We start from the raw sequence: 12443 nt of genomic DNA, 5'->3' as shown, positions 1-12443 counted from the left end.
GGGATAGCATTTGAAATGTAAATAAAGAAAATAATAATAATAAAAAAAACAAAAACAAACAAACAAACAAAAAAAAGAATGCATTTCAAGTCAGAGTCTTCATTGTACTTTGAATAGACAAAGATAGGAAATTAGACATACTATTCTATAGGCACAATACATGCAAAATTTAACATTATGTGATTAGCATGCTTATCCACACAAAGCAAGCAAAACAAAAACTTTAAGCCTAGATAAAAACTAATTCTTTGAACCAATTACAATTATTTTTTTGACAGCAAAGTTTTCATACAAAGTCAAGATACAGCATTTGACTTGCAATGACTTTAAAAACAATCCCTGTAAAAGGAATCTAATTTTTCTGATTCTTTTCTTATGATTTTATGGAGGATATTCAATGCATCTGACCATGTCCATGTATTTCCGGGTGTCCACACAATTGAAACCGTCATCCAAATATAAAGAAGTATTGAAACAACTATCAAAAATGAGACAATTCTTCAACTGTGGTCAAGGAAACAGTCAGCAAAACAAAGGGCAGTAAAGCCAAATAACTCTTGGCCTTGCACTCACCTGTAAACAAAAGACAAAATATCCACTAACACTCTGCTCTGCGATGACATCTTCCATCGTCCGTAGTGTGGTACCCAAGTAAGAATTCAGAAGCTGAGTCGGAAGCAGTCCAACTGAAGATGCCATCAGATAGTTGGGTAAGGAGAGATCAGTAATCTAGAAAGTAGATTAAAGGTAATGATTTGTTATCAAGTGCAAAGACACATTTCTATAAGTCTTGTCACTGATGTTTTTTTAGGGTAGAGTCTGAAATATGGATGAAACACCCGAACAACTATCAAGGGAATATATGCAACCCATAGTCTTAGAAGGAAATTAAACTTTAAATAAGAATTTACAATTCTAAGCCAGGCGTGGTGGCGCACGCCTTTAATCCCAGCACTTGGGAGGCAGAGGCAAGCAGATTTCTGAGTTCAAGACTAGCCTGGCCTAGAGTGAGTTCCAGGACAGTCAGGGCTATACAGAGAAACCCTGTCTTGAAAAACCACAAATTCTACTCTACTACTATTGAAAGAGAACATTTAGCAACTAATTTTTCTTAACTATAAGCAAAGTCCACATACAGATCAGTATGTAAAAACTTTCGTGAGTCTCTCATATCTTATTAAGTAAGCATCAACATTCTTTTTTTGTTTTTTTGGTTTTTTTTTTTTTTTTTGGAGACAGGGTTTCTCTGTGTAGCCCTGACTATCCTGGAACTCACTCTGTAGACCAGGCTGGCCTCGAGCTCAGAAATCCACCTGCCTCTGCCTCCCAAGTGCTGGAATTAAAGGCATGCGCCACCACTGCCAGTAGCAATGGGGTGGTTATGCTCTGAAGCCAAGTTAGACTGGAATGGTATACTGCAGGGTTGAGGACCCAAGGAATTACTATTTCCATCACTCTCAATGCAGAAATATCAACATTGCCTATTTCTTGATGTCTATGTGGTAATTGCTGTTTTCTTGTTATTAAAAAGAATTCATGAAGCCATAATTAACATGTAAAAGGCAGTATACTCCCAAAAACCTGAGCAATCCTTTCCTCAAATATAGCTATATCCTGCTAACTCCTTAACAAACAGACTCTAGAAGACCAAATGAGAAATCATTTCTAAGATTATATGACCATGAAGAGAACATCTTCCATTCCCCCTGAAGCAGGCTGCCTGCAGTATTGTAAAAGAAGCTCCCAGGACACTTGTGGGGACAGGACCTGATTTCTGCAGCCACAAGAGTGTGCCTGGAAGGGGCCTCCCTGTCAATCAAGCCTCAAGATGGCTGGAGGCCTGACCCACACCTAACTGTGGAACTATACGGGAGCTAATCCCATGCTCCCAACTGCACAGAGATTCCTGGCCCAGAGACAACACTATTAAGTTCTAGTGATCTGTAAAACAACAAGTAATATGCATCTCAGTTATTTTAGGATAGATCACTAGAAAAGCAACTACTGAAACAGCAAAACTTTACACTACATTCCAAATCAATCACAGACATGTGTATACTGTCAATAACATGTGTCCATCATGCTTACTAAGTAGTAAATTTTAATCTAGTAAAATTACATCTTCCCATGATACCATTTGTAGTTTTTTCATTTATATTGACACAGGATTTTTCTGACAATTTTTACATACGATTTTGTTTGTTCTTAGTTTCCCTATATTCTCAGAATGTTATTCTTTTCTTATTCCTAAGTGCTCTTTGCATATAAGGACACACGTTGATCTATTATACCTAACATACACTTTTTATGGTACTGTCCCTACACCCTAAATTTTGAGACATGTCCTCACTATCTTATCTAGATGTGGCTCAAATGCTTGGGCTCCTTGGCCCCACAGTCCTCATATGAACTATAAGGTGAAGAGTTCATCTCATAGAAACACATGAATAATCAAATGTAAGAGAACTCTACCACTTTTACATTCATGAAGGTTTTTTTTTTTTGCTTCTTTCCCTAATTTTTTATTATTTTTCCTGCTTAGTTTGCCTTTTTAATACTCACCATTATGTAATTCTGGAATTTATTAATTTTAAAAGTAATGGCATGGATTTATTCCTTTCCTTTCCCAAAAGCAAATTTTGCTAGCATTACATAATGCATATTCAATAGTTTCTTTATTTGCTTGTGGCTTTAGTATGAATTTCCCACACCCTTCAAACCATATTCATTATTGTTAAGAATTACCTCTATTCTCACTACATATTCTTAGAGTATCTTGCCATTCAAAGAACTAAATTAAATTTTATAATGAATCTAGGTACAGATGAAAAATCTATTTGTTGAGTATCCTTATCCAGATTTCTATAATTACTCAAAAAAATTAACAAATTTTACTGAAATTTGGCCATTTAGCCATATTCATGCATTTGTTAGTTGAATTCTAGTCATCTTCTATATTGTGAACGTGACTTTCCCACACACCACTTAGTGATTCTCGGTATGTAAGAAAGCTACCACTCTATTAAACTTCCTTAAACTAATTTTAAGATCCAGGATTTTAGCCAACCATAGGCAGTTGCTCTATGACAATTATAACAATAATCTTGTAGAGTATAATTCCATTATTGTTAAATTAATCTATAGTCACAAATGAATAGGAGATGCAGCATTGTTGAGTTGGAAAGAATATTACAGCAACAAAGTTGGTAGTTCATTTATCACTGAGACATAACTGTCCATGCAAGATGCCCTGATTATTTGCTGAAAGAGACACAGAGTAAGAGTCTTCAAAGAATCACACATATGGTCAAGCATACCACTACCTCAGACACGGAAAGGGAGCCTTGAGAAAGGTAAGTGCAGAACACTAAAGAGTAGAGAGGAATCAAAATTAGTTATGGGAGCCTAGGCCAGGGGACAACTCTGTAGAAGGAGGCAGTGAGAAGGGACACAGAAGCCAAAGCATGTGTTAAGCAGGCATGGATGGGTAAAAATGAAGGCAAGTGCTCTGGGAAAAGCATCAACAGAGTTACTGGGAGGGGAAATCCAGATGTAATGACATTGGCAGGACATTCTGAATTGTTTAGACACATGCAAGGAAATCTTGAACAATAAGGACAATAAAAGCAACCAAGATGAAACCTGGAGCAGACTTGGTAAAGAGGACCAAGCCACTCAAATGAAAAGAGCCAAGGCTTTGCTCAAAGAAGAAGGGGGTCATCTTTAAAAAAGAAAACTGCTAAATGTATACAGTAGCAAAACAAGGCAAAAGTGAGTGATAAAAATCCTGTGATATAGTTAATATGCAACTTATCAAAATTATATTTAAATATTGAGGAGACTTGAGAGGAAGTTAAGAGTGATTTCTGCTCTCCCAGGAGACTGAAGCTTGGTCTCACAATGGGATAGATCCCCAAATCCTGTAATTTCAGTTTCTGGAAATCTGATGCTCATTTCTGGCCTCCACGAGCACCCACATACACACTGAACATAGAGACACACAGACATACATAAAAATAAAACGTGTGTGTGTGTGTGTGTGTGTGTGTGTGTGTGTGAATAACTCAGTGGTTTAGAGAATGTACTGATCTTACAGAGGACCCATATTATAGTTCCCATCACCCACACTGGACAGCTTGGGGATCCAAAGCCCTCTCTGGTACTCTACAGGCACCTGGCACTCATGTATAAATAGCAGCATATACAGATAGGCACATACACATAATTGAAAAGATAAATCTTAAAAAGTACTGAGCTTACATTCTAAAATGTCCTAATATAAAATTCAGTCTGCAGTCTTAAATGTGTCTCCAACCAGAATTCATAATTAACATTAAAGAACATAAAAACTTCCTGTTGGGAATGCTAACAGATTTCAGAAACAGGACAGACTCCGACAGTTGCTTTTTACCATGACTACTACTCATCATTAAGTCAAGGTCTATCAAAATGTAAAAGACGAAGCCTTATCATGGGGGAAAAGTACCACACTACTTCCAAATATATATAATTAGCCCCCTATCTTTGTTTCTATGATGCTATGTAAGAGAAGCAAATGACAAATTTCAGATAATCACTCTGGACAGCTCTGCTAGAGAGAAGATAACAATCACTTCCTAAGCTATTAATAACACTACTAAAGATAGGTCTACAGATGATATTTTTCTAAATTTTTATTCCTCATTTTATTATCGTTCAAAGTGATAACTTTTTTGAACCTTCTACTTATCATATGCCTTTCTGGTTTACAAAATCCACCTTCACATAACTCACACTTCGTCAGCTCTATGTCCCTAAATTAGGAACCACTTCTAATGGTTCCCAAGTAGTCTGGAGATCAGTGGTCCACTTGAGAATTAGATTAAGCCAGAACACTGAATCTTCCTGAGGGGTGGAGAAGGGTACGGCCTGATAAAACAAAGCCTCTAGAACACAAGGTGAAAATTCCTTACATAGCTTGATAAATTATAGGTTTACCTTTTCTATTCATTCAACAAAAATCGGTCAATACCTTTCTCACATAAGGTCCAGCTCTAAACTGGAATTGAAAAAGGAGAGAGACAAGGACAACTGGTCATTAAAAGTCATGGTGCAGCACATGACTACACTGAGCAAGAAGTCATAAAAATCACGTATAACACCAACTCCTGTTAAGAAAACATAGATCAGATAACTGCAAAGCAAAGCAAAGAAGCATAAAAACAGCTAATTGCTTGACATGTACTTTTCAAACTTTGTAAGGAAATCTCTTTGTAAAGCATGGGGGAAATGACGTTAAAAGAGCTTACAGACCTCTCTACTTTGAGTTTTGTGTGTATGTGTGTGTGTGTGTGTGTGTGTGTGCCTTAGTCCAGGAAGAGTTAATACACTCCACATGGTGTTATGAGCTAGAGATAGATATGTGAACTTATGCGTGTATACAGAAGACACACCAGAGAATTACAGAGCATGAAAAGACAGAAAAGCGCTTCAAGGAAATAATGAAAGCCAGCTGTCTTTAGTGACACAGGAAGGTTTGAGGGTGAGGCTAAGATGCTGTCTACCAACTCCCCCAGAGTGCACTATCTCCCCTATTTCTCTGTTCTGCATGCCATGTGCAGCAAATCAGTTTATATTAATAAAAAAATGATTTGATACATTACCTTGGGACAAGTATTATAATCTATTATCTTTGTTCCAGTCTATGACTGTATTTATAGCACAGAACAAGAATTCAAGGAAATAAAACACTTTTTAAATAAAACACATTCCCACTAAATTCTTTAGAAAAATTTAAAAGGTCATGTTAAGTCAATGCTCAAAACCTCTGCTTTTTAAAAAGTAAGCTAAGACCTTACCTACTCTTGACCATTTACAAGTAAGAGAACTGGAGGCCAGAGACATTCAAGGACTTCATCGTGACCATAGTAACTGACACAGAACTAGAAGCCCTGAGAGTGCCCAAGTTAAGACTAAGATCACATTTATGGCTTTAGACATGCCCAATTTTAAAAATTAATTGTAATAAATATAAGTTCAATTGTGAGTTAATTTACTAAATGAAACTCTTGTTGATAAGTCAAATCCTTGGGAGACATACTGAAGGGTTCTGCATGCCATGTGCAGTTATGTCTGTTTTAAGTTACGATGGCATCTTTGACTGGCAGTATTCCAGCCAGTATGGGCTTATGCCCCCTGATCTCTCATTCACAATCAATCCAATACATGAGCAAGTCCTTCTGTGGCTGCGTCTAACTTTCTAAGGGTACCCAGAAATGGAGACAGAGTAAACAACCAGAGTAATGGAGAGCTGGAGAGGACGCAGGTCAGTACACTGAGACACGGGCTGAGTGATGCTTAATGCTTTGTACTTTTATAAATACTTATTTTGTTTTTACTTTACACTTAATGCATGGTACTTCCAATTAAAACTGTTCTGTCTTGAAATGTTGGCATATGGGCCTCTCTTCGACTGCAACAGCAAGAACTGTTTTGGTGGGTATTTTGTTGCACTGACTATAAAGCAGAAGTGGCAAACTCTTAAGTGTGAAGTAGTAAATATTTTAGGCTGTGCAGGTAAGGGTTTGTCAACACCTGAACTTTGCTGACTTTTCTCAAAAAGAAAAAGAAAAAAGCTACAAAGAACATGATACACAGATGCCAAAGTCTGAGGTTCAGAACATGTTGGTGCGTGAGGTACTACATACTATACTATGCTTCCTTTAATATTTAATGTTAATGAAAAATATATTTCAAATATTTAAGGTTAATGAAAATAAATTTTCCATGTATACTTGTTTGAAAGAATTATCTACAGAAAATTTTGACTTTATATTATTTTCCTTTTAGTAAAGTAAAACAGTCTTTTAGGAACTCCTGTGGCACAGCCTTATGTCAGACCTGTATGGATTGGAAACACTATTATGAATTCCATTACCCATACAAACCACAATCATGTAGTCCTTTGAGATCAAGACCACCATTTTATTGGAAGTAACTTTAAAGTGCAGGTTTTCAGGAGGATCTCACAGATTGGCTTTTACAAGAATGGTGTAATGTTTACTCAGTGCAGGGTGTGATGGTCTGAACAGACTTATCAAAGTATTTCTTCTAGAAGATTGTAGTCTTTAAGAATTGTGTCTCCTGTACTTAGTACCAGTACTTAGTTCTTTACTGATCTAGAGTTCCTTTTAACTGGAAACTGAGAAAAGCGAAAACTGAAGTTTCTAGTAGAGACAAGATTTTATTTGCTAAATTTAAAGTGTCTACTTCTAAGGGTGCCAAGGATTAAATAAATGAAGACATCAAAAAGTGCATAGCCACTCACTATAGATGGTAAAGAGAGAACTAAACTAGTCAAGGGTAGATGCAATCCATTCTCACGGAAAAGAAAACTTACCTGAGGATTCACAGAGGGGAATAATCAAATCATATTTGTATTGCGGAGTTCATTTTCAGAGAAAGATGAGAGAATGTTAGCCTGAAGCAAGAAGCAAGGACACTTGGTAAAGGTCCCTGATTCACAGCAGAGGCAGGAGGCTAGACTGAAGTGTCTGACAGGAGGCAAACCTCACAGGACTTGGGCTTGATTAACACTTGGTGTGTGGACAGCGTGCCAAGTGCCAGAGGCGTTAAGTCTACACTAGCTGCTCTACTCGCTCCTGCTGCCACATCATCACTCTGTGAGGTCAGTGATGACCTTGTAACTTGTTCAGGCCAGGAAAAAGTGAGATCCACTACAAAGGACCCGTGAAAGTCCAGAATTAATTCACTGTTCTCAGCAACCAAGCTCAAGGCAATACAACTTGGTCATGTATTTGAACTCAGTCATTTCTTAAAGTCTTGGTACAAATGACTATTTATTATAAAGTTGGTCAAAATGTATGTTCCTCATACATAACTGCAAAATGGTAAAAGCTGAACGGCTGAGTATCTGGGGATCTCAATGTGAACTCTAGTTTAGGATCACTCAACACGGGGCACTCAGTCATCTAGTACCTTTCCTTTAAAACTGAAGTCAAAGCAGGGTATGTGGACTCACAGAATACAACAGGCAACTTGCTCATACCCACGACCGTGCAGCTTGCTCAGGCTAGGAAAAACACGAGATCACTGCAAGTGACACTTTAAAGCAGAAAATGCAGTTCCTTATGGACAGCAACCAAGTGCAAAGCAATGGTTCTGCCAGCCCAAATTCCAGAATCAAAACAACATAAGGCAGTGGGTCCTTCCCCAAAGTTAAGTTTGACACAACCCATACCAAGCAGAATAGAACTTCCCTTTGGACCACTGAAAACTAGAGGTTATCACTACAGCCTAATTTAGGCCACCATGAATAATCTAGTAAGAAAAGCATACAAGCCATCTCAAATATGTGTCCAGTTAGGAGCCATCCTTGGTAACACGCAAACTCTAAGTTCCGAGATCACTACAATGTACAGCAAGACCTGCAGATACAGGATCTCACCAAAGGCACTCCGAGGAGGGAGAAGTTTTACCTGTTTCCCAGAAGAAATGATGGGAGAGAAAAACCTAAGTACTCACTTGAAGAATTTTGTTTCTTATAGCTCAAGGATCAATACTATGAAGTGACATTTTCTATTTTGAGAGTATCAAATGTTGTGTGTGAGCTTGCTAATCTCTGTCTAGCGTACAAGAGAGAATTAGAGAATTATGGTTAAGAATTAGAAGCAAAGGGAGCTCCTTTTCATTTTCCGTATACTCAACTTTTACAACGCTTCTGCGTCTAAACTATAACTACCTTGACCACCAACAATAGGATGGGCCAGGAAAAAATAATGCCTTCTAAGCATTAGCTTAGTAGATACGCATGACTCTACAGCATTTACAAATGAGGAAGCATGGATTTCACATAGCAGGAACCAAGCAAAGACTATTTTCAAAACGTGTGCTTTGTCTGTCTTTTATACCTAAGTTTCTCTTTGAGCTAATTATATTTGTGGTCACTGAGAAAATGAGAAGTTAGTCTCAACAGAGAGGTTGCGGGGGAGGGGGTACTTTAAAAGATTCAGTAAGGAGAAAAAGTAGAAAAACAAAAAGTATGCTTGGCAAGGTATGACGGGCATGAGGCCTTGAGGGTGCAAGCACAATGATGCTCTAGAAGGCAAAAGGGAGAAATCAGGTTAAAGCCAACTTCACCCTACAGTGCTCTGAGGTTGAAAGGGCCTCTCCTGTGAGACGACAGCCTAGGAGGATGTGGATCAACAGACCATGTCCAGTGGCTTCCTGACCTAGCCTGTCTGTTTGTGTTTGAGAATTTTATAGAAACACACACTGCATCAGCTGATTACATGTTGAAACTGCAGTTCTGCCTCTGGCAGGTGACTCTAAAAGTTTCGAGATAAATAAATGAGGCTTTGTTTTCTTCTTTCTAAAATGGTAACAATACCCTCCTGCAATAGAAATTTTTATTTTTTTCTCCTGATCCAGTGATGCCAAAATGAAAGGCTCCTGACCCCTGTTAAACTCAACTACAAACCGAGTAACCTCAAACTATTTGAAGTAGTATAGTACTTCTTACGAATTTAATATATAAGAGACATTAGGAAAGGAAAAAGTTGTAATCAATATATATCTTCCTCAATATCCATGACTTTATTAGGTGGTAAATATTCCATGAAGAAACAGAGAGGGCCATAAGTTGAGGCATAGTTCAAAGTTTGGCTCTACCACTTATTTACTTCCCAGGCGACCGTAGGGAATTACAACAGAAAGAGCAAACAGTAGGTAAACACCGAATACAGGTTGGACTTACATATACATCTCATGTAATCCCAGTAGCCTATCAAGCAAGGCCCAATACTTTCCTCATTTTGCAAACTAAGGTGCAGAAAGAACAAGATACCTTAGCCAAGGACAGCAGACACCTAAGACACAGGGCTGCAGACCACCTGCACAGTGTTCTCATCTGTTGTAGGCCACAACTATTGGTAGTCATGTCTACCAGCTGAAGAAAGGAGGATACCTGGAGAGAGCCTAGAATAGCAGTTATCACATACTATGTAGACAAGAAAAGATGCAGGTTGTACCAGAGACAGATGACACTGTCAGTATTAAAACCATGCATGTTCCTAATCCTCCATCATATTTCCAAGCCTTGGTACAGCTAATCTATTATTATAAGGCTGATCAAAATTTATGTTCATATTTCACAATGTGAAACAATAAAAGCTGAAAGGCTGAGGCCAAACTTACTGCTATCTCTCAATACATGCAGTTTCCTTTTAGTTGACTGGGGGAATACCTAGGAATCTCAGGTATGAACTCTATAGTGTGCAATCACTGAATGTGGGAAACTCATTCAGTCTTTTTCTGAAAAGGTAAAGTCAAAGCTGGACATGGGGATTCATGCTTGTGATACAGCACTAAGGGAGGTTGAGGCAGGAGAATCACTGCCAGTCTGGGGCCAGCCTGAGCTACTCAGCGAGTTCTAGGATAGCCTGGGCTAGAGTTATAACCTATCTTAAAACAAAACATAGTCAGATTAGGTTTCATAATTTGTCCTAAGGCGATAAAGTTCCCATCAAGTGGTCGCCATCTCACCAGCAGTGTTTATACCTTTAACTCAGGCACACCCTCGCTATAGAAGCCTACACAGAATAAACTAAACCTCTGACCACGAGTGCAAGAGTCTTTAGATGATGTGTGTAAGAAGAGCCGGTGCTCATTCTGTTTTATGAACCACCTAAATGACTTCAAAATAGAGTTCTAAACGAAGATAAACAGGATTCTCAACTTTTCCACAGTACTAACTACAGCCAACTACTTTTAAGAAGCTTACTGCAAATTTAGGAAAACTCCAAGAACTTGGGGTCTACTGCTGTCTCCTCTTCCACTGTTAAAAACAAAAGCGACCCAAGCTCCAATATAACCAGAAACCTGAATCAGAACCCTGCTGCATTTATGCAGGGCAGAGAGAAAGCTGGGGAAGTCAAGTCACAAAGCTTTATGGCTCAAGAGCTACCAACGTACTTCATTTTTTTTTTTAAATCAAACTCATACACAAACACACGCACCAAGAAAAAAAATAGTTTTTTATCAGGTCTTCCAAGGGGCTGTGTTATATGAATTTGTAGTGTAATTTTTTTCAGGGTGCCATAAAAATGTCAATGACTCTTCTGTCATACAGAGCGCCTCCTAGGGAGGTCACAGGGCCTCTAAAAGACAAATTTGGAGAGGGATCGAGAAAGAGAGGCCAGGGGGACGCCACTTACCGAAAACACTGCATTCTGAAGCCCAAAAGGTATGGGAGTCAGCCGTGCCAGCGCCACCACCTTCAGGCCGCTTCCTCCCTCCACGACGCGGATAACGGCGCTCAGCTTGTCGCTGCTCTGGATCCTGGCGGCCACCCAGGCGGTGAGTAGCCGCTTGCAGACCACATGAGCGATAAAGGTGCCAATGAGGACGCCCACCACCATGAGTCCCATGCCCAGCACGAAGCCGTACAGGTAGCCGGCCGCCACATTAAGCACGATGTAGCCCCAGCCGCAGGGGAAGGAGACCACGATGAAGCCCACGACGAAGAGCAGGACGCCGAGGAGCGAGTCGAGGCTCTCCACCCAGAGCAGGAGGTGCTGCAGGTAGCGGCGGACCAGGGCCAGGGAAGCGAAGCACAGGGCGGCCAGCACGCACACCAGCACGAGGCTCCGGCACCAACAGGTGCTGCCGAGGCAGCAGCAGCGCCAGTTTCTCACCTCGGCCACCCCGACCACCACTCCGCCGCCGCCGCCGCCGCCGCCGCTCCCGGGGCCGCCTGCCAACGCCCCGGCCGGCGCCGGCAAGTCCGAGGCCGCGGGCGGACCGTGGCGCTCCAGATAGGCGCCGAGCAGGGCGCCCGAGGCCGCCGCCGCCGCCGCCGCCGCCGCTGCTGCCGCCGCGCTGGCCCCGCCCCCGCGGGGAAGGCGGTCCTCCGAGCTGTCCCCTCCCGGTGCCCAGCGGCCCGGCTGCTCCACGACGCCCGTCCGACCGGCGTGCTGCAAGACCCGGGGCAGCGTAGGGAGCAGGTTCCCACCGTGGCTCCGCATGCCTCGGCCTCAGCCGGACAGTGTCTCCACTCCCGCCGCGTCCCCTTCCATGGCACCCCGCACGCCAGGCCTCGGCTCCCTGCGTCCGCTCGCTCGCGGGTTGCGGGGGAAAGGAAACGGCCGGAGAAGGGCGGCAGCGGCGGTCGTGTCGCGGTCCCGCCGGGAGTCGATCGAGTCTGGACCCCGCGCCCGCAGAGCCCGCCCCCTTGGGCCCGAGGGGCGGGGCACGCGCAGAGCGGGGCGGAGACATAGCTGGGTGGTCGGTCACGCCCCCTCGTGACGCGGGGCTGGTGCTGCGGAGGAGTGGCGAGGTACCCGCGTCTCTCAGGCAACGGAAGCCTCGGCTACCCCGGGGCAGAAGAGTGAGGCGGAGGGAGGCCACGGGAAGCGGAAAGGGGGACCCGGGGCTGCGCGCTCTCA

The 12443-nt window shown here is 41.7% G+C and overlaps 1 protein-coding gene across 1 annotated transcript in view; it reads right to left on the bottom strand.

Moving 5' to 3' along the window:
• The window catches only part of Tmem64 (transmembrane protein 64), a 16762-nt gene extending 4550 nt beyond the window's left edge, over nucleotides 1-12212 (bottom strand). Inside the window, exons 1-2 of the mRNA XM_021222157.2 lie at nucleotides 11214-12212; nucleotides 574-729 (exon numbers count right to left, since the gene is read on the bottom strand). Coding sequence (XP_021077816.1) covers nucleotides 574-729; nucleotides 11214-12023 — 966 coding nt within the window. The 5' untranslated portion in view covers nucleotides 12024-12212. The remainder of the gene's footprint in view (nucleotides 1-573; nucleotides 730-11213) is intronic.
• Between the last annotated feature and the right edge of the window lie 231 nt (nucleotides 12213-12443).

Source organism: Mus pahari, chromosome 22 (genome assembly GCF_900095145.1).
Source record: "Mus pahari chromosome 22, PAHARI_EIJ_v1.1, whole genome shotgun sequence".
NCBI classification, from domain to species: domain Eukaryota; kingdom Metazoa; phylum Chordata; class Mammalia; order Rodentia; family Muridae; genus Mus; species Mus pahari.
Note: the sequence above shows the minus strand (reverse complement) of the source record. Positions and strands in the feature narration are given on the sequence as shown.